The sequence below is a fragment of the Caenorhabditis elegans genome, chromosome II (assembly GCF_000002985.6).
Source record: "Caenorhabditis elegans chromosome II".
In the NCBI taxonomy this organism is placed as follows: Eukaryota; Metazoa; Nematoda; class Chromadorea; order Rhabditida; family Rhabditidae; genus Caenorhabditis; species Caenorhabditis elegans.
Window position 1 is genome coordinate 11726586 of NC_003280.10, and position 22872 is coordinate 11749457.

A 22872-nucleotide genomic window follows, 5' to 3' on the forward strand; every position below is an offset into this window, starting at 1 on the left:
AAATCGATTTCGCTTTGAAAACATAGCGACTTTTAAATAAATAAAGTTGGGTACGGTAATCGTGGCGAGACCCACGCAATAGAAAAATTCAACGCGCCTTCAAATGCGCGCGATTTTTAGAATTTTCAATTTTATAAAATTACCTCATTTTTAATATCAGTCATTTTTCCCGTGTTTTATTTCTTTCTACGCGAAATTTTCTTTCAAAATCATTTTCGACATTTTCAGAAAATGAGCCGACGAGCAATTCTTCGTCTGCTGCTCGCGCTGCTCGCGTTCCACTCGGCTGCGGAGGCGGCTCACTCGCCCGTCGCCGAGGTTGTGGGAACCGAGCAGTACCTGCTCATCGCGCAGCAGGACAACTACAGATTCGCCGAAGCGAACGTAGAAGCGGGACAATGCCCGCGGGTCATGGAATCCCCGAAAAGGTTTGTTTTGCCGGAAAATTTCGAAAATAATTTAACAAATGTTAATTTTCAGCGAGCCTATTCCCTACCGCTTTGTCGGCGTTCACCTGGTCCGAGATCCGGATGGCATCCATGCGCCGAGGGTGTTGACTGTCACAGAAGACAGTCTCACCTACAATATCAAGATCACGGATTTGCATGTATGCTTATTATAGTGGTTGAAGTGTTGAATTTCGTATTTTTTAGATGTCGAATGGCTTCGAGAAGAACTCCGGGAAGCGGGAGGAGAACATTGGGTCAAGAGAGTCGATCTACCGCGAAGACGGGGCTCGAGGAAAGGCGAAGAGAAATCTGGCCCGTTCAATGTTCGACACGACTCGACACATGCTTTACCTGGACTTTTCAGCTCCTCCATTCTACGATATCGAGCAAATTTACTTGCATGGCATTTTCAGCGGTAATCACTTGCTTAATAAGCCTGCCTTTTAATCATAATTTTTTATTTTCAGATCGATTCGACAAGCTGCACATCGCAAAGTACACTGGCCACGCTGTGAATGGACTGTTCGATTGGGTCGAGGATCCATACACCGATGCAGTTTACTACAAGGAGCGAATTAATGGCCACGTGGAGATGTTCCAAGCAAAAATCAAAGATGTCGTGCCGATTATCACCGGAAAAATGGCTGGACGACGAATCGAAAATTCCTTGTTGAGCGGCGAACTCCAAGGTGTCTCGAACGGAGTATTCTACGAGACGAGTGTGAGAGATGTCAACGAAACGCATCAGACCCTGTCCTCAACGCTGACAACACTCGATTCGGAATGGAGTATCACTTGTAACGCGGAGACGATTTACAGTGTTGTTCCGAAGACCAACAAGCTCCTCATCATCAGGTTTTGAAGAAATCATCGATCTTCGAATTTAATATTCATAATTTCAGGGCCAACGATTATTGCATGTTGAGAGATGGAAAGAATTACAACAAGGAGAGCTGTGAAAACGAGCAGGCAGACTACCTGGCTCGCAATAATCCGTCTGAGGTGAGCTGGTTGTGTTGAAGAAATTTATAAATTAAATATATTTCCAGACCGACAGCAATGTGAACGCGATGATGTGGCTGATCGTGTTCTGCGTCGTCTTAATCCTTCTCGTGATTCTCCAGTGCGTCTACATCTTTTGGCTCCGATCGTCCTTTGTCTCGGCTGACGAGGCCTCTCATCATCAGGATCAGGAGACTGAAGCCTCCATCTTCATCGCGAAACAGCGCAGCTTCCCAGCGAGTTTCCATGAGCCAGGACTTTTGGATGTCTCCGTCGACAAGTGGAATTAAATCATTTTTATTTGAATTTATAGCATTCTCGTTCTTTTTCAATCTTTTCTAGCCTTCTATCCTTCTAGACACTAGACACTGTCATATTCTCATCTCATAATTTTTAATTTTTTACTTTTTTTTTTGTCACATTTCCTAGCACTTTCTGTTTCTTTTTTTTATATAAAATTAAATATTCCGCATTTTTATTTGTTTTAATTAATGATCTTTATCTTAACGTTGTTTATTCACCAACACTATTTTATTTTTGTATTCGAGTTTTCGAGACGCATCGATCACGTTTCTCCAAGTGCACACGGGTCAAATGGTGGGCAGTTGCAGGTCTCTCCACGTGCTGTGGCCGTCTCTTAGTCTCTTGCACTATCACTTTTCCCACTCTCTGACTCTTTTTTATTTCTTTTTCTTCTTTTTTTGCTGAGAGAGAGAGAAAAGCAACTGTTCTTCTTCTTCTGTCCTATTTGCCACTCCTCCCGTCGTCTTATCAACAGCATTGAAACTTCAAAAACTCGCAGATAGAGCTTTTAACCTTTTAATTTTCAATGTTCGCGTGTATTTTGTGGCTTATTTTATTTATTTCTTAGTTCAAAATTCGAAACGTGATCAGTAATGTTTAGTTTTCATTCATTTCGCATTATCCGAATCGTCAGAACCACCACGCGACCGCCCATCTCTTGTGATTTTCAATTTTTCTTCTCGTGCGTTTTCAGTCATTATCTTCTAATTTTCAGCTCTAAAACTTGCGGTACCCCAGAATGTTGTCTCGTCTTGCTCGTGTTCAGGTAGGAGTTTCTTTTTATAATATTTTTTAACAAAAAATCGTGTACTTCACACATCACTTGCAGTCTGTGCGACAGTTGTCGTATGGGGTGACACATTGAAAAAGAAAACGAAAATCAAACAATCAAAACTTCAAAACTTCAAATAATATTCTAATTTCAGCCAAAATGCCAACAGCTCGCCCACTTCAGCACATCGAAGTCTGCTGCCGCCGCACCAGTGAGTTTCAGGCTTGATCTTAAGTTTCCAAATCCAAATTCCATAATTTTTCAGACTGTCAAGCTGTGGATCGATGGACAAGCTGTTGAATCGAAGACCACCGACTTCGTGGAGCTCACCAATCCAGCCACCAACGAGGTCATCGCTATGGTGCCAAACGCCACCCAAGCTGAGATGCAAGCCGCTGTTGACTCGGCCAAGAATGCCTTCAACACCTGGAAGAACACGTGAGTCTTGAATCCCGTGTGATCTTTTTTTTTTATTTCAATAATAGAAGTTTCCAGATCCCCACTGACCCGTCAACAATGCATGTTCAAACTTCAAGCCTTGATCAAGAGAGACATGAAGAAGCTCGCTGAGAGCATCACCATTGAGCAAGGAAAGACCCTTCCAGATGCCGAGGGAGACGTCAGCAGAGGTCTTCAGGTCGTCGAGCACGCTTGCTCCGTTCCATCCCTGATGATGGGAGAGACCCTTCCAAATGTCTCTCGCGACATGGACACCCACTCCTACAGAATCCCACTTGGAGTCACCGCCGGAATCTGTCCATTCAACTTCCCGGCTATGATCCCATTGTGGATGTTCCCAGTCGCCTTGGCCACCGGAAACACTATGGTCATCAAGCCATCCGAGCAGGATCCAGGAGCAGCTCAGCTTCTTGTCGAACTTGCCAAGGAGGCCGGAGTTCCAGATGGATGTGTCAATATTATTCACGGACAGCACTCTGCTGTTAACTTTATCTGCGATAACCCAGATATCAAGGCTATCTCATTTGTTGGAGGAGATGCTGCTGTAAGTTTTTTTGAATTTGTTTTTTATGAACATTAATCAATTTTCATGATTTTTTCAGGGAAAACACATCTACGAGCGTGGAGCCAAGAACGGAAAGCGCGTCCAATCCAACATGGGAGCCAAGAACCACGGAGTCATCATGGCTGATGCCAACAAAGAACAGACCCTCAATCAGCTCACCGCTGCCGCCTTCGGAGCCGCCGGACAACGCTGCATGGCTCTCACCACCGCTGTGCTCGTCGGAGAAGCTCGCGCCTGGCTCCCAGAACTCGTCGAGAAGGCCAAGAACTTGAAGGTCAACGCTGGATGGAAGCCGGATACCGACATCGGACCACTGATCTCCAAGCAATCCAAGGCCCGTGTCCTCCGTCTTATCGAGAGTGCCAAGAAGGAGGGAGCTCAGGTTCCACTTGATGGATCCAATATCACTGTTCCAGGATTTGAGAATGGAAACTTCGTGGGACCAACGATTCTCGCTGGAGTCAAGCCAAATATGACTTGCTACAGAGTAAGATTTTGTTTTTTTTTAAATTTGTTTAATTTAATATTTAATTTTTTGTAGGAAGAAATCTTCGGCCCAGTCCTTGTCGTCATGGAGGCCGAGAACTTGAACGAGGCCATCGAAATCATCAACAACAACCCATACGGAAACGGAACGGCCATCTTCACCAGCAACGGAGCCACCGCCAGAAAGTTCACCAACGAAGTCGATGTCGGACAAATCGGAATCAACGTGCCAATCCCAGTTCCACTCCCAATGTTCTCGTTCACCGGCTCGCGTGGTTCATTCCTCGGAGATCTCAACTTCTACGGAAAGGCCGGAATCCAGTTCTACACTCAATGGAAGACTGTCACTCAATACTGGAACGAGTCGCTCACCGAGCTGAAGCCACAAATGTCGTTCCCACAGCTCAAGTAAATTGAAATTCTGTGAATTCTGAATTCTCTCATCCATCCCCACACACAATCACTTCTTGGTTCTTTTATTCTTGTTCAATAACGTTTATTGCCATGGTTTTTTGCAACCTCTCATTTCTTGTTTGTTCATATATAATACACATTTTATCATAAAAGTGACGATTAGACCCGTAAATGGAATGGGGGAAAATAATCACAGTTCAGAGAGAATCGTATTCGAATGATTGAAATCATAATCAAAACGTGGATAGTAACTATTCGGATCGGCAATCTGTTTATCATTCCGTTTGGAACGAGCCGCCGTGGGTTCGTCGATTTCCAAATCCGATTCCTCATCCTCCTCACTATTTGAAGTTGGATCTAGCGTGACGGCGATTATGATTATACCTGGAAAATATAAAATATTATTGGGACGTAGAAAAAATGCCCAATCAACGTGAAAACGCCCTCCACGGCAAATTGAAAACGCTCCGCCTCCTAACCGTGGGTCTCATTAGGTATTCTACCAAAATTCAGCATTTTCAATTAGCTTCAAGTGGTAACTTTCAAGTTACCAGTTTTTCCTAACGAGACCCAACTATTTGAGGCGGAGCGGTTCCAATTGGCCGTGGAGCGCATTTTCTGCGTCTTCATAATAATCTAACCTGTGATAAGAAGAGCAACACTGATAAGTGATACGATAAGCACCAATGCTACCGAAACGGACATCGACTGTGGTGCATTGTTGTTGAATGGACTGGCGACCGTCGGCGACGGGATCGCGCTGTCCAGAATTCGGCGGGCTTCCTCGTCTGAAAAAATATTTTGAGGAATATTGTTGAATTTTGTAATTTTTTCACCAAAAAATACGGTACTGCTAGGGTCTCGACGCGACCGGAAGTTTTCTGCAGGAAAATTGTGTGCGCTTTTAAAGACTACTGTAGTTGTGAAATTCTCGCTGAATTTTTCAAAATCGTATTTTTCATAAAATATTGATATATTTCAGATTTTGTAAAAATTCATTTGCGAAGATTGCGAAATAACGGGAAATGGGTTACTGTAATTTTAAAGGTGCATACTTTTTGTTGGGTAGATTTGAAAATATTTTGATCGCGTCGAGACCTTTTTTTTATGAAAAAACGTAATAACTTATAATTTTCGATGTTTTTTTAACTCTAAATAAGTTTTATAAAATTTTGCGCCTTTAAACAACTGGTTACTATAACGAAATTTCGAAAAAAGCCTACCATTTGCATCAAAAGCGATCACAATTTTGGAATTCGCATGTGAGACGGCCAAATAAATGAAGGCGACAAAAATGAAACAGGTCAGTAGAATAATACGAACCACGCAACGCATTCAATCATGAGCAGGTGCTGAATGTTATGACGATCAATCTGGAAATTGAGATGGAATTTTAGGGAAACAAAATGAATTATATCTCCTTTCCCATTGTAGGTAATAAAAAAATGTAGAAAATGTAGAAAAAATTGTGTACTACATTTTTCCAGTTGACAGTTTTTGTCTACCTAGCCTGGCAATAAAGTTATGAGCGTTTGAAGACAAGAAGAATTTGTCATACGAGAGAGGGGAAAGGCCGTCGTCGATACATAATGAATATTGGCCCAATCAATTCGGAAGTCCCTACTTCGCATACAAAACATATGGACTCGTCGAAGCAGAACGGGACTGCTCAACTCGGAGCACACATGCACACAGAGCAGGAGAGAGTCCATTAATTTTGCGGCGGGCGCCTCGCCTTTTTCTCTTTTCTCCTTTTTCCCTAAAACATTCTCGACTAATGATGAATGGGAATGACAGGAGAGAATGCAAATCCGTTCGGGAAAATGGGATTTTTGGAAGAAAATTGGGTACGGGTACTGTAGCTTCTAATCCTAGGTTATTAGGGAAAAAACGGGGCTCTGTAATTTGTTTTTCAATTTTTAGAATAAGGAAAATAAGAAAATAATTAGGATCTGTATTAGGCTTTTGACATAGGCTAGGCTTACGATTACGTTTGGGCTTGGGCTTAGTCTTAGGCTTAGGGTCAGGCTTAGGCTTAGGCTTAGGCTTAGGCTTAGACTTAGGCTTAGACTTAGACTTAGGCTTGGGCTTAGGCTTAGCAATGAAGCCGACGATAAGGTAAATTTATATAAAAGCCAATGTTATAAAACTCGGCCACTGTCTTTTTGTGGCTGTTAAAAAATCTATGTGGCCGCGAAAAAAATTAGTGGCCGAGTTTTTCTTTCTTTCACAAAACTGATATCAAGTTCCTGTTTTCTCAAGTTGCTAAATTGCCATATTTTCGCGGACACGTAGCATTTTATTAGTGGGCGTGGCCAAACGAGACTCCAAATGCCGTTTTTGTTTTGGCCTGGTAATCGCAATCCCGTCGGGCCGCGGAAGTGAAAACTCGGCCACAATATTTGCTTTTTGTAATCAGTCAAAAAACTCGGTCATCGATTTTATTTGCGGCCCCGTAAGTGGTGAGTCCAAAGCGAAAAGTCGGGAAAGTGCAAGAAGCGAAATTAATTTAATAAAAAAAAGGGACAGAGTTCATCAAATTGAAAATTCGATAGACTGACAAAAATGACTTTTTTTGAGGAATAGGAAATAAAAGTTAATTAAAAAAGTTTAGAGCTTTTGCGAAATGGCCGAGTTTTCGCATGAACACGCACTTTTCAGCAGAAAAAAGTACAGACTAATGGAAAAATATTCAAATTGTTCGCACGCATGTGTAGGAGTATTTCCGATAATTGTGTCAAAAATCATATGCAACTTTAGGTTTCAAAAATTTCCAAAAATATATGAAAACTTCCGAAGAAAAATTTAAATTTCCAATGAGAACATTTCAAAAATTCTGCAAAAAAACCGGAAACCCCCGCTCGGAAGTTGTGATATCTGCAGTTCGCAACAAAAAATAGATAGCTCCACGCCCTTCCATTTCCGGCGGCGGGAAATTGAGTTTGAGTTGTTTTGGAATAGGAGGAGGAGATGAGAATAGACATACAGATAATGATCATGTTCTTTTAGTTTTTTAGTTCGGGGTTTTCGGCGATCTAGGCATACTGATAAGGTTATATACATTTTGGAAACTGACTCGGCCATTTGGGAAATTTCAAAGTTATTGCCAAAATAGTGAGTGTTCGAAAAATTAAGTTTTATATTTAATTAGGAAATCATGTGCATATTTATAATAATGATTACTTTATTTTATTTTAATTGTTTTAATTTTGTGATTAATATTTTGTTAGTTTGTTTTGGAGATAAATTATTTTAAATTAGAAAAAGCACATAATCGGCCCAATTTTCTCCGAAAAATTTTCATATCTGGTCAGTGGAAAAAGTTATCAAAAAGTTGCCAACTAAGTAATTGTTGCAAATTTAATTTTAAATAGTTTGATAGTTATTATTTTTTTACAAAAAATTTAAGCACAAATATCATATTATAACGTTCCAAAAATTGAGTATTTTTAAACAAAATTTTTACAAAAAATTGACACCAGATTCCAAAAAAATCAAAGCTAAAAACGTAGACCATCCTACAAAGAAAACCTTTGAGATAAAGTAGAGATAGTTCTAAAAAATTGCTCCAAAAAAGTGCATAAAATTGGTTGCAATTCAATCCTCCCACTCTTCTAGAGTGTCTCAGTGAGTGTCGATTTTGTAACTCGATAATACAAGGACACCGAGCACAGAATGACCACTTTTTGGAGTTTTCTAAGCTTAAACTTTCATCATGAAAACTGCATTACAAAGTAGGTACGTGAAATATTCAAGATGGACAAGAATTTTGAGAGTAAATAAAGAAAAGGAGCAGAAGATGATGATGAGGAATATGGAAAAGAAGAAGATGAAGCCAGGGGGTATATGGGAAAGAGAGAAAGGAGGTTAATGACATTTGAAGGAGGAGCAGAGGTTCTCTCAATTGTGGTAAAAGCATTTTTTGGAAAGAGAGAGGGATGGGATTTAGTTAGGATGAATATATATTGGTATATTGGTGATTACCGAAAAATTTTAATTCTAAAAACACATTTTACCGCGCCCGGAAAACGCCTCCGAAATAAAATAAATTGTTTTTGAATTTTTGTCCAGTTTTCAACAAATTTTTAAAATCTCAATTATCGCCGAAAATTTTCCTTGCCAATTTTTTTCTGAAAAACTAGGAGCTTTATTGCGAGGTTTAAAAAATCCGAAACCAGGGTTTTTCGCGTTCTATATTATTTTCATAAATTTCATTATTGACGTCTAGCTGAATTCCCCCAATTCGTTTGAAAAAACGCAGGCTTAATTCCGAATAAAATTTCAGACAAAAACAGGGAAATGAATTTAACTAGAATTTTTGGAAATTACCAAACAAAATTGAGTTAACACTAATTGAGAGTTAATGCGAGCAATACACAAATAAAGTACAAAAAGTGAAAAAAGGTAAGTCGGCACAAGTAACCAATCGCCAAAGTAAACATTCTACTTATTTTCCCTTTTCTACAAATTCTACGCTTTTATAACTAGAAGTAAATTTACTATTTTGGAAACTGAAAATATCAAAAATTTTGAAAACTGAAAAAAATAACTGAAAAAAATAAATTAAAACCAATTTTGGGATCTCTTCTAAATATATTCATTTGTAATTTGAGCTGTACAGGCAGTTTTTTCTATCTCAAAACATGTTTTTTCCTTTTTTTTTTGATAGAAGGATTTAGATGCCCAAATTAGAAAATTGTACTTCAATATTTAAGCTACTGCATCCCAAAAAATGTGCAATGAGAATATAATTCATGGAACGAGATTAGTTATGAAGAGTAATGATGTGTTCGCCGGGACAGAGAGTTAAAGAAAAATGTGCATGTGAAAACAAGTGTCAATTGGGAAAAAAGAGGAAGTAATTTTGTTCGTTTTTATTTGTAGATTCCGGGAAAAGTAAGATATGCTGCGGGGTTCCACGAGGCCGGGGAACACAAAATACTTATTAGGAAATTCTAGCCCATCATCAAGAAGTTCAAGCTTTCCTGGAAACCCGAGTCCTCTTCAAATTGAATATTAAAGAAAATGGAAGGACAAAATGCCAATATTGGAACTCTATCCAGAAATCTAGGCCGTCTTTGAAACTTTGGCCTCTTGTTAGGTTGTTTTCAAATTTCTAGATCATCCGTAGGATTTTTGAAACATTTCCCTCGTATAAATCTTAAACTTCTAGGCTATTCTAGGTCATAAGAATCTAGGCCATAACTGGTATTTCAGACTAATTTACAAGCCTTTCACAAAACTTAGGCCCTCTCCGAAATTCTAGGTTATCTGAATAGTACTAGTTCCTATGTCATTTCCTTAAATATTGGCCATTTCAAAATACCAGATAACAACCAAAATTGTAAGCCATTTTCGAAATTGTGGGTCTTTTCAAAACTTAGGACGTCGGGAGGTCTTTTTCTAATAGTAAGCCATGTCAGAAATTTTAAGTAGAATTATTTCAGATTATTTTTAAACAATACTAGGCAATTTACGATATTGCAGTCTTTCCTAAAATAGTAGACGTCTTAAACTTAGTGGAAAATTCACTAAGTTTAAGACGATTTTTATGCTAAACTGAGCAACATTGAAAACCAAAAACTTTAATTCAATATTCAAATTTAATCCGATTTTCTATAATCCACCAGTTTTAAAGTTTAAAAAACCAACAACGTAATGAATTCATATGTTCTGTAAGGCTCACAAAATAAAGACCACTTGGCAAATTCTCTGCTAAAACAAATTACACTTGTCCAGCTGGTTGGAGGAATTGAATGAACGAGAGTGAGAGAGTGGGCGAACCGGAAGATTTTAGTGCAAAAAGATTTCGAGATTACAATCAAGCTGGATCGGGCCTCAAAAAAAAACTTCTGAGGAGATGGAAGATACGAAGCGTGTGTTTGGAATTTTGCCGGGAAAACTTTTACATCTTTCGAGGAGTTACAGTACACTGAAGCATCATATTTTACGCGCAAGTCGTTCTACCTTCCAGGCATAATAGTTCTGAGGAAAAAACATTTGATGAAAAGCGTCAAACACCAACGCCTTCTTTCAATATGTTCAACAATGCCATGAAAACCAACATGACAAAAGACGCCGAATCTGACTGAGTCACCAAGAAAAAGGTGAGAAAATATTGAAAAATGGAAATATTCAGCAAACTATTGTTGGGGAAGGGTATCAAGTATGATGCCGAGGGGTCGATTTTTGCACAGTTTTCTAGCAATACACTGGAATTGACGCACACATTTTTTTGGATTTTATTCTCGCAATCAGAAAAAACAATATTTTTGCGGTTTTAAGACAAGTTCTTGAGTGAAAATGTTAGAAAAATATGTTTTGCAAAAAGCAAAAGATGAAAGTTTTGTGGCGGGAAAATCAGGAAAATCATGAGTGATTGACAAACAAGCTAATTGATGAAAGATATAAAGATATAATCCATAGTGTCATAGTACTCATTCTCTTCATATCGACTATTACAAAGTGTATGACAGAATCCTCTCTCTCTCGTCGTCATTGTCATAGAGAGACCGGTTTTTCACTCCCAAGGACCTGCGTCTCTTCAGGATTACCCACTCTCTCGTCGGTTCTTCGAGGCTTGCCCAACTTTTTGACAATCTTTCGGTAGAATGGTGATGATGATGATCATCATCGAAAAATAGTTTCAAAGTAAATTGTATAGAATTAGAAAAGTAAAAGAAATGAAGAAAGTGTTGAGAGATGCTTCAAAACATGTTTTTATGGGGTGCCGCTCAGGGATTTGGGTTTGTCGGAATTTGAAGTTGAGACGGGATTTTGTTTGAACAAATCATGGTGAAGATTTTCAATTTTTCTAAAGATTTTATATGTTTCAGTCCAAGTTCTGGGGGGGGGGACACTTTGAGATGAGCTTATAAAAAAAATATATATTCAAAATCTGAAATTTCAGAAAGAATACTTTTTTTGTTTTCTGATTGCACAATTTTTCAGCCTTTCGATTGCGATTGTTTAGCTGAAATTTATTTAATTTTCTTTATAAATATACTTTAACATTCCTTGAACATTAACAAAAATTATTAAAAACTTGAAAAAACTAAAAAAAAACCAACCTCCAACCTTAAGCTTACGTTATAATTAAGCCTAAGTAGAGCTTAAACCTAAGCCTAAGTCTAAGCCTTAGTCTAAGCCTAGTCCTAAGTCTTAGACTAGGCCTAAGCGTAAACCTGAGCCCATACTTAGCCTTAGCCTATGCCTAAACCTACACCTAAGCCTAAGACTAAGCATAGGCTTGATCTTAAGCCTAAGCCTAACCCTAAAATTCTAATCTTTTTCCAACTCTTCCCCTAACTTTCTTCCTTCCCTTCAAATGACTTTCATAAATTGTGCACAATAATTATGAAAACTACGTTTTTCGTGAATGATTCTTATCATAAATGTGTCTGCAATAATGATAATCCCCTCAACTTTGCCCCAAGATGAACTGTTTTTTGCTGACAATTTTGTAATTCCACGAAGAGCACTGACGTCAGTTGGAGAAAATTGCACACGAGGCTATAAAATCGAAAGTTGGTTTCAGAAGAAAAAAAACATACTACAGGCGGATGTTGTCGTCTGATAAGAGTTTAGCAATAAAAATTCCAAATTTCTGCAGAAAAAACAATTATAGTTTTTGAGGAAAACTTTCTAAATTTTCCAGCGTGTATATATTTCCGGTAAACGTTAAAAACAAAATAAAAACAAGTTGAATCATGGCCTTGATAAAGAAAGAGAGAGTTCTTGGTGCACATATCTCGGTTATTTTCAGTGCTATCAAAAATATGTCAACTACAAAACTATAGATTATAATATGACGCATAAGTTTGTAGTTAAAATTTTTTGATTAAATCAATGAGCACAGAGATATGAGCTCCCAAACTTACTGTCAGTTTTTTCTAACATGTTGGAAGCCGTAAGACGTCGGCCGCTATTACACGTTGTTGGAATTATTGTACTACAATTTTAAAGATTCTATTTTGTTTTACATGTCCTATAAAAATAAAAGCCCCCTTGAGCCTGTAAAATGCCAGCCGCTTTTACTCAGATTGGCAGATTGAAACATTGTAGAAGTTAGAATAAATAAATTAGCAATTGAAAATCCAAATTATCAATTAAAAACTAATTTTTAAAAAATTTAAAAATGTTTCTGAACCAATTTCTCGAAAAATATGAACTCCCGCAGGTTACAACTTTTGTTTGAAGAGAGGTACGTGAAGTGCATCCCACTTATCTTGCACTAAAACAATCCCCACTTTTCTCTTGGCTGCCTTCTCCCGGATCCGAACTTGATGATGTTATCAACTTATCAGTACAGTTTCAAAAGATAGAGATTCAGACGCGACGATGGGCACAATCGGCTTAAAACATCAGATGATAAGCTGAAAAAGTGATAAGGTTATAAAAATGCGGGACAGACTCCTCCTATTCTGTCACTATATAGTCCGTATTAGGAAAAGTACGGTTTCTTCTGATTTTTATCACAAGAAGGATGGTCATGAGCAGGACACTTGTACTTGTGGCGCTCCTCGGCTTCGCATATGTTTGGTAAGTAACCTTTAGAAGGCTTCTAAGCTTTCATGCCTGCCTACCGCCTATTAAAAAATTAAAATACAAAAAACCTAAAAACAACTGTGTAGTTTCTCATTTCAGCGAATCCGCTCTGATCACAAATCTCCCTGGAGCTCCAATCTCAAACTTCAAGCAATATTCGGGCTACTACAATGTGGGAACCAAGAAGAATCATATGCTCCACTACTGGTTCGTCGAGTCTCAAAGCAACCCATCAACTGATCCAGTTCTTCTCTGGCTTACCGGTGGACCAGGATGCTCCGGATTGTCAGCTCTTCTCACCGAGTGGGGACCATGGAATGTGAGTTTGAGGGGAGCGGAAAATTGCGCAAAAAGCTAACATTTTAGCTACAAAATATTGTGGATAAATTAACATGTAAGGTAAAAAAGAGGTTCCAAAAAATAGGTTCGTGTTATTTGAAAAATGTATAGCTACAATATTCTATAGTTCCTCTGAGTCTTCGTGCCCTGAAACCCAATTACTCCATTTTCCTATATTCTTGTGAAAATATGTTTTTTTTTATTTCTAACAATACCACTATCACTGATAATATTCCGTTGTTTTTACTTCTAGTTTTCATGTTTTTTTTTCTCGCCCACCTACCGATTTTCTAGGGACACTATATATGTCAACTTTGATGGCTCTTATCTCTACCATTTTCAATTTATCAAAAACCGCCAACTACTTATAATGTGCATCACATTGTGATCTACACTTTGTAGTTTACAAATGTTTGATAAATTTTAAAATAAGCGAGATACAAACTATTAAAAAAGTATATATTGTTACCATAAAAAATTGTGTTTAAAAAAATTGCCGTTAGAAATTTTGTTTTAAATCGTGAATTTTTGAAAATGTACGACATCGAAATATTTTAAGAAAAGTTATTTCTCAAGTGACATCTAGAAACATGTCACTTTTGCTGAAATTTAAGCAAACATAAAAGGTAGAGAAGCACCTACAAAGAAGATTTATTAACAGTTTTGTTTTTCCAGGTCAACACCGACGGAGCCACCCTTCGCACCAATCCATACTCCTGGAACAAGAATGCCTCAATTCTCACCCTTGAAGCTCCAGCCGGAGTTGGATACTCTTACGCCACAGACAACAATATTGCAACCGGAGACGACCAGACAGCCAGTGAGAATTGGGAAGCCCTCGTCGCTTTCTTCAATGAGTTCCCACAATACAAGGGAAACGATTTCTATGTGACTGGAGAGTCGTACGGTGGAATCTATGTTCCAACACTTGTTCAGACTATTTTGGATCGTCAATCACAATCTCATATCAATATTAAGGGACTCGCAATCGGAAACGGATGTGTTTCAGCTAACGAGGGAGTTGACTCACTTGTCAACTTCTTGTACCATCACGGAGTTGTTGATCAGGTTGGGGCAGTTTTGAATATTTGAAAATAGGAAGCCTAAGCCTAATTCTAAGCCTGAACCTAAGCCTCATTTTAAGCTCAAACCTAAACATACGCCTAAATCTATTTTCAATAAAAAAACACTTCCAGGCCAAATGGGAGCACATGAAGACCTCGTGCTGCCACAACGACACTGATGCCTGCCCATGGCACTCGTTCAGCGAGTTCTCGGCCTGCGGAGAATTCGTTGAAGCTACCCAACAGACCGCCTGGAACGGAGGTCTCAACCCATACAACATGTACGCCGACTGCATCTCCACCAGCGCAAGCTTCCGTTTCGGAATGGAGTATGAGAGAAGATTCAATAAGAAGTACACACCAGAGGTTCTTGGAACCGTTCCATGTCTTGATGAGAGCCCAGTAACCAATTATTTGAACCGTCAGGATGTGCGTAAGGCACTCGGAATTCCATCTTCTCTTCCAGCTTGGTCGATTTGCAGGTAAGATTCTAAAATTTTGCATTGTGTAAAAACCTATATATCTCAAAATCTACAAGTGTTAAAAAAAGGTTGTCAACTAACAAATTAAAGCTCTTAAAGTTTTGCACATTTTGCCGACAACTTTTTTGTATGTCCAATAGCAAATAAGATATACCTTTTCCAAATATTTTACTCAAAATCGGTGGGCGAATTTGCCTACATGCTCCACAGTAAAATGATATTATTTCCAGTAACGCCATCTCGTACGGTTACAAGAGACAATACGGAGACATGACTTCCCGTGTTCTGAACGCCGTCAACAACAACAATCTGAAAATGATGCTCTACAACGGAGACGTCGATTTGGCCTGTAATGCTCTTATGGGACAGAGATTCACTGACAAGCTCGGTCTTACGGTAGGCTATTTTATGTTTAAAAGTTTAGAGGCGCAGATGTTTTTTAGTTTTTCGTGATTTTCAATACTACGGTACCTAGTTTTGACACGATCGATTTTTTAAATGAAAAAGGAGTGTGCGCCTTTAAGGGGTACTGTAGTTTTTTCTCAATTTAGTCTCATTTTTAGTAAAAAGTTCGAAAAACGGGAATTAAAAATTTCAAATATTTCAAAATGCATGAAATTGTGAGAAAAAATCATGAAACAGCAAAGCAAATTTCAAAATTTCGAGCTACAGTACTCCTGAAAGGCGCAAAATCTTTTACATTCAAAAAAAAATCAATCGCTTCGAGACCGGGCACCGTATTTGTTTGGGCATAAACCACAGTTTTTGCTTTTTTCAATAAAAAGATATCTATATATTATCCAGACCCAAAGTTTTTCCAAACAATACGGCGCCGGGTCTCGACACGATAAATTTTTGTTGAATGAGCGAAGCTGTGCGCCTTTAAAGAGTACTGTAGTTTCAAACTTCCGTTGCTGCGGATTTTTCATCGAAAATTATTTTTTTGAAAATATTACTCTTTAAAGGCGCACATCGTTTTGCATTCATAAAAATTGTCGTGTCGAGACACCGGGTACCGTATTTTTAAACAATAAGCTCTCAATCGCTGCGAGACCCAAGATTTTTAATGTTTTGTAAAAATTCCATAATTTAATTTCCAGCTCTCCAAGAAGAAGACCCACTTCACTGTGAAGGGTCAAATCGGTGGATACGTGACACAGTACAAGGGATCCCAGGTGACATTCGCCACTGTTCGCGGAGCCGGACACATGGTACCAACCGACAAGCCAGCCGTCGCCGAGCACATCATCCAATCGTTCCTGTTCAACAAGGCCTTCTAATCGTTAGGAGAACAATGATAATAATTTTGAAATAAATGTCTGAAAAACTGAGCTCACAAGAGGTTATAAGGTTCCAGCAATTTATAAGAATTTGGAAATTGAAACAATAAAAAAGAATAAAAAGGGAAATAAGATTTTTTGGGTGTTTTGGGGAAAAGAAGAGATGGGGGGATGGGGGATGTTCATTTTTCAAGAATTGTGATGGATTAAACAGATGTGGGGGGTTGAGGGGGAGAAGAGAGGAAAAGAAGTGGCAGCTATCCGAATAAATGAGAACTTTTTTATCTTTAATTTTGCGATCGGAAGAACTTACAAAATCACGGTGGTAGGAGAATTAAAAGAAATTAGAAAAAAAAACTTAGGGGGTTTTGTGTGTGTGAAAAAGTTGAAAACGGTCTGGAAAGGGATCGATGGGATACATAGAAGACAAAAAAAAGAGGTGAAGATTTGTGGGGGGAGTCAATTAAATTAGTGTAGAAGACGAGAAATGAGAGAAGATGATACCAGAAATAGAGAAAAAAAGAAGCTTAAATAATTATATATCGGGAGGAAATAATAATTAGAATGGATCTCATATTGTGCTTTTCTTGATGTGGGGGTTTTAGGATTAGTGATGCGCGTGGCGTTCGCTTTTCGATTTCAAAATTGTACTCCGCGCGCGTGGCTCCATCACTGTATATCTTGCTCGCCGAGCACAAATTTGTCTTACATATATATAAAATTTTTTGTCGTAGCATGAATATCATGTTAGTAGAATACGATCGGGGAGAGAAAGAGAGCGCGCGCATGTGTATGTGTCTGTGACTAAAGTGAGTGGTGAAAGAGGAAGAAAGATTAAGCTTCGCGGGGGGCGGGGAGACACAGAAAATGTGAAATAAAAATAAATGAGAGAGAGAGAGTTGAGAATTGCTATAATAATAATTTTCACATAGTAAAAAAAATTGATGAGAAAATTCGAACAAACGTCAAGGAAAGTAATATGGGGAGGGCGATTGAAGAGAGACTAGAAAGTACCGAACAAAAAGCGATGAGAAGAGGTGAGAGAAGAAAAAGAGATCCGGGCACGCGGAAGAGGGCGCCGGGATAGCGGATAGCGACGAAAGAATGAGAACAACAGGGGGGTTTCAAGAGCGGAAAAAAATTGGGGAAAATGGGGAAAAAAATTGCCACGTAGTGTCATCATCATTCAATCAATAATTGGAGAATAATTAAGGAAGACATTTGATGTTTCTTAATTCCAGATCTTGAGGAACGAGTCCCATGATCCTGTGCACACGGCCATACCGTCCTCGGTGACTCCTAGACAAGAAACTCGGTTATCGTGACCAGCCAATACTCCTGAAATTGGAAGAACAATTAGTTTTTCATCACTTTCAACTTGGAAAATTTCAAAAAAAGGAGCTAAAGGCACTCACCAGCTCTCTCCTGTCGCATCGAATCCCAAACATTGCAGTTGAAGTCGTCGTATCCGGCGAACAACAGGCGACCCGATTTTGAGAATGCGACACTAGTGATTCCGCAAATAATATTATCATGAGAATACATGGCAAGTTCCTGATCAGCACGAATGTCGAACAATCGGCATGTCGCATCGTCGGATCCGGTGGCGAACGCGTTTCCGGATGGGAAGAACTGCAAAAAATTGATTTTTTTTTGAAAAATCTTCAAAATAATAAAACTTACGGCAACAGCGTTGATGTCTGACTCGTGTCCTGGGAACGTTTGCTTGCACATGCCGTCTCGGATATCCCACAACTGAAATTTAAAAAATTTAAAAAAAAATCAACTTTTCAAAAATCCTATACCTTCGCCGAAGCGTCACAGGCTCCTGAGATGAATGTGCGGAAGTCTGGAGAAAGTGAAAGCGACATGACGTCACCAGTGTGACCGGTGAACGCGGTGCACTGTTGTCCGGTTTCAATGTCCCATAGAGCGCTGGAAAAAAAATTGGAGAATTAGGATAATTTACGAAAAAGTGATATTATATGATATGGTAGAGGTTAAAGGCACATGCCGGTTTGAAAAGTGGGTCTCGCCACGATCATAGTGGCCGCTACAGGCGCCAAATTTCTCAGATTTGTTAATTTGGTGTAGAAAATGAAATTTTAAACTCTAAAATGCAATTTGCACTTTAGAATTTGAAACTTTACAAACTTCTTTTTTTTTCGTGGCGAGACCCAATCGGAAAATAGCGTGTGGCTTTAAAAAATCTGAAATTTTGCAGAATCACGAGATAAATTTTGGAAGTTATCTGAAATCTTTCTTACATTTTCAAACTGGAATTTTTTTAAACTTTTCAAAGTACAAACTACACGTCTAGAGATCACAATTTAACAATAGACTTGTAAAATTTTGAAGTCCGAAAATTTACATTTTTCGCGGGCCGACTTTTGTGCTCTTTCTGTCTTTTATTCACACGTTCTTTGCTTCTCTCCACCTCAATTTCATCAAGCGGCACAAAAAGAGCCCAGTTTGAAAACAAACTCATCAACATTCAACATCCGAATTTCTCCTTCGCACTTCTTCTACTTTTGTGTGCTCTGGCTATACACTGATGCTCAAATTACGCGGAAAAAAAAAAATGAAAAGTAGAAACTAGTTGATAATTTATGATTTTTTATAGGATTTTTCTTTAATTAAAAAAAATGAAATTTTTCAAAAAAAAAACCCACCAAGTCATATCTCCGGAAGAGGTGACAATTTGGTTGTCATCAAGGAATCGACAACACGACAAGTATCCAGTATGTCCTGGAAGCTCACGAGACACCCGCACGTTTCCCTCGCGTGTTTTCAGCGAGTAAATTGAGCAAATGTTGTCGAGACCTGGAAAAATTGAGAATTGTTACTTTTTATTTTAAAAAATTTGAATTTTGCTCGTGTAGATTTACGAGATTCAAATTCTCAATAGAAACCCAGATTTCCCAGTAATCTCTCCGGAAAATTTGAATACAATGAGTAATCCTTCAGCTTACCTCCACAAGCGACAAACGATCCCGATGGAGCATAGGCACAAGTCATCACCCACGATGATCTCAAGGGAATTGCATGAACCTGGAAAAAAAATGCAAATTAATTTCTTTAAATTTTTTCTTTTTTTATCAAAAAAAAAACAATTGAAAATCGTCAAAAAAAACTCACTTTATTTGTGGTGTACGAGTCCCAAACGATGAGCTTTCCGTCTTGTGAAGCTGACACCAAATTGCGACTGTCTGATGCCCAGTGCATTGCATAAATCTGCAAAATTTATCGATTTTATGACTAGAAAAAGTCTGAAAGCCCTACCTTGGCTAAATGTCCCCTAAGCGTACGTCTCGTCCTCATCTGAATGCGGCCAATTGGCTCCAGATTTGAAGCGACGGTGGCCAGTGTTGTGTCATTTGCTGATTTCCGGGCTTCCTGCAAAAAATTAATTTATTTTGTTTTTTTTTTAATTATGAAAAACTTCAAATTATTGGTTTTTACAACTTTTTACTTCAAAATCTGTAAATTCGGGCCTTAAATTTTTATAAAAATTACTGTAATTTCCACTCTAGGAATTTTCATCGATTTTTCATAGTTTTCAACTAAAAAACATAAATTTTTATAAAATCGAGAGAAAAACTATTATCTAGACGGATATATATGAGGTTTTTTGCCACATGAGTCTCGCCACGAATTGTCGATTTACGGGCTGTTATTACATATTTTTGCATACATTAAACACATTAAATGGACAGTTTGAGATGATGCAATAGTGCCCCGTAAATCGACATGGGGGATCAGAACCTCTCATTTTTAGACGTCCACATAATATGGAAAATTGCTGAAAATTCCCGAATTTGAAATTACAGTAATCTTTTCACAAAAATTTGTCGCTTCGAGACCGGGGACTGTATTTTTGAAGCGAAAAATCTTCCACTTCCATAAATGTTTTGTGCATTTAATTAACACCAATTCAGTGTATTTTCTATCTCTGCTGCCCCTCCTCGCTCCAGGCCAGCTCACCCCGTTTTCAGCACCACGAGAGCTTCACCAAACCCCGCGCAACATTTTGTGCTCGCGCACACGCACAACCATGTGTGTGTGTGTGAGTGCTCGTCGGAGCAGGAGCTACCACCAATTCTAGTGAGCGACGCGATGACAACGACAACGACGACGACGACGGCAGCAGAGTCCTCAAGGGAGAATGGCGCACTACGACACGAGTGGAGCTTGCGCAGAAGAGAGACTGCGAGAGATCTCTCTCTCTCTCTCTCGTGCTCTTGGCCAGCAGTAGCGGCAGAAATTGAGAGCATTCGGCGGCGGGGCCCCGGGAAAATAGTGGAACAAGAGCCGGAGACGCCGACAATCTCACATTAGGCAGCCAATCTATTCTCCTCGCTCGCTCGCTGCTTCTGCTGCTGCTCCAGCTTCTCCTCGTCTCAGTGCCCCCACCAGGGGCGACCCCATCTCGGCCAATGGCTCGCCGCGGCCTGCGTGTGTGGAGCAACAACTTCTGCTACTGATCGATATTTTGCAGCGGCGATGGCGGGTAGAAGAAGAAGAAAAGAAGACGACGACGGCTGGGGGACGACGACCATCGTGTTATACACATCCAGTGCAGCAGCACGTCCCCTCAAGTACGGCGCAAAAACAACGCCGATGGCGGCGGCGGCGGCATCGTTGGAAGGGGAGCGCTTTACTTATTACCAACAATTTGTATATGTATGTGTGTATATGTGTGTGTATAAATATATAAATGCGTGTATTTCTCATATTTCGCATATTCAAACAATTGCTAGACCATGCTCTGGAACGAGAGATTACTGCAATTATTAGTTTAAAAAATATTTTAAAAAATAAAAAAAAACACAGATTTACTCACCCGAATCTGCGACTTCAGCTGTTCAGCCTCCTGTCGAAGTTGGTCAAGTTCGCTCATCTTGCTGCTGGTGGTGGTGCGTGCTCCGGAGGATGGTACTGATGGAAGTGTCGACGGATGCGGCTGCGGCTAATGCTGCTCCTGGTCGGTGTTCGCGTTTTCGACGGCGGCGCTGCTCTATTCGTCGTCTTCGTGGCCTTTGTTCTTGCACTCGACAACTGGGCCTGCAAAAAAAAGCGTGAATTAAGAATTATTGGATAGAAAAAAAGAGTTTGAAGGAAATAGCAGAAAAAATCGATTTTTTCCAAGAATTTGATTATTTTCATGAAGGAATTAAATTTATCGTTAAAATAATTCAAGTTTTCGAAGCTTTTAGAGATTTTCTGTGGAGAAAATAAGAAAAAATAAGATAAAAAGGTCAAAAAAGGAAAGAAAATCAAAGAAAAACAACAGTGTGCATATTGACGTCACGGTGTTTGCAGAAACTACGGTAGGCCAGCACATGCTAATTGCCGCGCAATGTTTTTTGTTTTTATTTAATTAATTAATTAATAAGTTTTAAATTGAATATTCAATGCGAAAACCAATCAAAAAATGAAGAAAATTATTGATTGTTTCATTGTAATCAAGTAATTTATGTAAAAATCAAAAATTTGAAAAAAATGGATTTTTTTCAATTTAAAAATAAGTGATTCCAGAATTCTATATTTGAAAAAACAACACATTTTGGTCTTACTTATCTAATAAAATAGTTCGATTCTAAAATCGATAACTAGACGGGAAAATATTTAATTCTTTAGAGAGGAACTTTGGAAGTAGATTATTAGCTCTAGGGATCCCTATAGGTGAGATAATAAAATAAGAATAAACTAAAGGTATGTTTTTGATCAAAACATGAAAAACCTACTAGAAAGAAATCTATATCACTAACCCTTTTAATTAAAACCCCTCGACCGACGTCAACTTGGCAAAGACGGTGAGACCAAGCTGCTGATCAGGAAGTACAGAATGACGGTCTGCAAACCAAAATCATAAGCTTCAGAAATTTTAAGCAAAATTTTTAACTTTCAAAAAATCAATAGATCGATTCAGAAACTGGCGTGAGAGCGGAACACTGTACGAGAAAGAAACCAAACCTTGAGACGCAGACCAAGCGGGATGGAAAAGGGGAGCGGGCGGGAAAAAATGTAAAAGTGTTGGTCTGTGTGTGTGTGTGTGGCGCGGAAGAACAAAACAATGACAAAAAAGAAAGAAAAGAAACTGAATACCACAAATGTCGAATGAAATGAGGGAATTAAGGAAGGAAATGATGGGGCACAGGTATTTGAGTTTTGAGGGAACATATTGCTCTCCGTGTTCAAATACCTTGGGCTCTCCCAGGTAGGAGCGCAAAACGTGACAAAAGCTAATATATATCTGTGCGAAGAAGGCGCGGCTCACTCTTTCTCTCTCCTACCATTGGATCTGCGAATTATTGATTCAACTTTTGTTTGCTAAATGCAGAATTCTAATTGCTTTGGGCGAGGGGACATCTGGTGCCCTCCAGCAGGTGGTGCGAGCATTTTTAACCAATAAAATTGTACAAAGTTCTCAGACAAAAATAGGCCAATTTTGACCGAGCCAGACTGCCATCGAAGATTAATGGCTTTGATGTGACGTGGCAGGACGCAAGACGGCTTAATGGCTGGTGTTTGGGTCTAAAATGTGAATGGGCACAGGAAATGAAAAAGCGGCGAAACGTTCTGGACTAGAAGGGAAAAAAAAGAAAAAATAAGCGGATTGTGTCAGGCAATCAGTCGATTCGACTAAGCAACACACAGCCCAGAGAAACAGACACGCATATGCAGATAATGCCTTGACGAAGCACAAG

The 22872-nt window shown here is 39.0% G+C and overlaps 6 protein-coding genes and 1 non-coding gene across 9 annotated transcripts; 4 read left to right on the top strand and 3 right to left on the bottom strand.

Moving 5' to 3' along the window:
• Positions 1-228: 228 nt before the first annotated feature.
• Positions 229-1956, top strand: F13D12.5 (uncharacterized protein). The gene is made up of 6 exons (NM_064103.4): positions 229-428; positions 481-607; positions 654-864; positions 917-1304; positions 1352-1451; positions 1499-1956. Exons 1-6 carry the CDS (start codon positions 232-234, stop codon positions 1739-1741), a joined length of 1266 nt encoding a protein of 421 aa, NP_496504.1. The 5' UTR covers positions 229-231; the 3' UTR covers positions 1742-1956.
• A 513-nt stretch (positions 1957-2469) lies between these two features.
• Positions 2470-4613, top strand: alh-8 (putative methylmalonate-semialdehyde/malonate-semialdehyde dehydrogenase [acylating], mitochondrial; the record flags this gene model as incomplete). 2 transcript variants are annotated; one of them, NM_001026907.5, is made up of 6 exons in its annotated part: positions 2470-2520; positions 2681-2737; positions 2792-2964; positions 3022-3529; positions 3588-4037; positions 4092-4613. In NM_001026907.5, the coding sequence occupies 6 exons, from the start codon at positions 2494-2496 to the stop codon at positions 4446-4448; spliced, it is 1572 nt and encodes a 523-aa protein (NP_001022078.1). The 2 variants fall into 2 exon arrangements, with proteins under 2 accessions (NP_001022078.1, NP_001022079.1); NM_001026908.7 differs by lacking the exons at positions 3588-4037; positions 4092-4613 and having other exon boundaries at positions 2494-2520; positions 3012-3096.
• On the bottom strand, positions 4580-5825 carry F13D12.8 (Col_cuticle_N domain-containing protein). The gene is made up of 3 exons (NM_064105.5): positions 5674-5825; positions 5092-5238; positions 4580-4834 (listed from the first exon to the last, which is right to left on the bottom strand). Exons 1-3 carry the CDS (start codon positions 5783-5785, stop codon positions 4641-4643), a joined length of 453 nt encoding a protein of 150 aa, NP_496506.1. The 5' UTR covers positions 5786-5825; the 3' UTR covers positions 4580-4640.
• Positions 5826-12772: 6947 nt separating this feature from the next.
• On the top strand, positions 12773-16291 carry ctsa-1.2 (Serine carboxypeptidase ctsa-1.2). The gene is made up of 6 exons (NM_064106.6): positions 12773-12991; positions 13097-13316; positions 14012-14404; positions 14533-14882; positions 15113-15278; positions 15983-16291. Exons 1-6 carry the CDS (start codon positions 12936-12938, stop codon positions 16160-16162), a joined length of 1365 nt encoding a protein of 454 aa, NP_496507.1. The 5' UTR covers positions 12773-12935; the 3' UTR covers positions 16163-16291.
• Positions 16226-22026, bottom strand: gpb-1. 2 transcript variants are annotated; one of them, NM_001393204.1, is made up of 10 exons: positions 21934-22026; positions 21006-21226; positions 19445-19558; positions 19301-19396; positions 19135-19213; positions 18835-18985; positions 17968-18097; positions 17846-17917; positions 17578-17794; positions 16226-17500 (listed from the first exon to the last, which is right to left on the bottom strand). In NM_001393204.1, the coding sequence occupies exons 7-10, from the start codon at positions 18031-18033 to the stop codon at positions 17394-17396; spliced, it is 462 nt and encodes a 153-aa protein (NP_001379508.1). In that variant the 5' UTR covers positions 18034-18097; positions 18835-18985; positions 19135-19213; positions 19301-19396; positions 19445-19558; positions 21006-21226; positions 21934-22026; the 3' UTR covers positions 16226-17393. The 2 variants fall into 2 exon arrangements, with proteins under 2 accessions (NP_001379508.1, NP_001366714.1); NM_001381616.2 differs by lacking the exon at positions 21934-22026 and having other exon boundaries at positions 21006-21065.
• On the top strand, positions 20338-20475 carry F13D12.11. The gene has a single exon (NR_051743.1). It is a non-coding gene; the product is annotated as an Unclassified non-coding RNA F13D12.11 (non-coding RNA).
• Positions 21962-22009, bottom strand: F44E5.17 (uncharacterized protein; the record flags this gene model as incomplete). Its single annotated transcript, NM_001361879.1, has 1 exon — positions 21962-22009. One exon carries the CDS (start codon positions 22007-22009, stop codon positions 21962-21964), a length of 48 nt encoding a protein of 15 aa, NP_001348707.2.
• Positions 22027-22872: the final 846 nt, after the last annotated feature.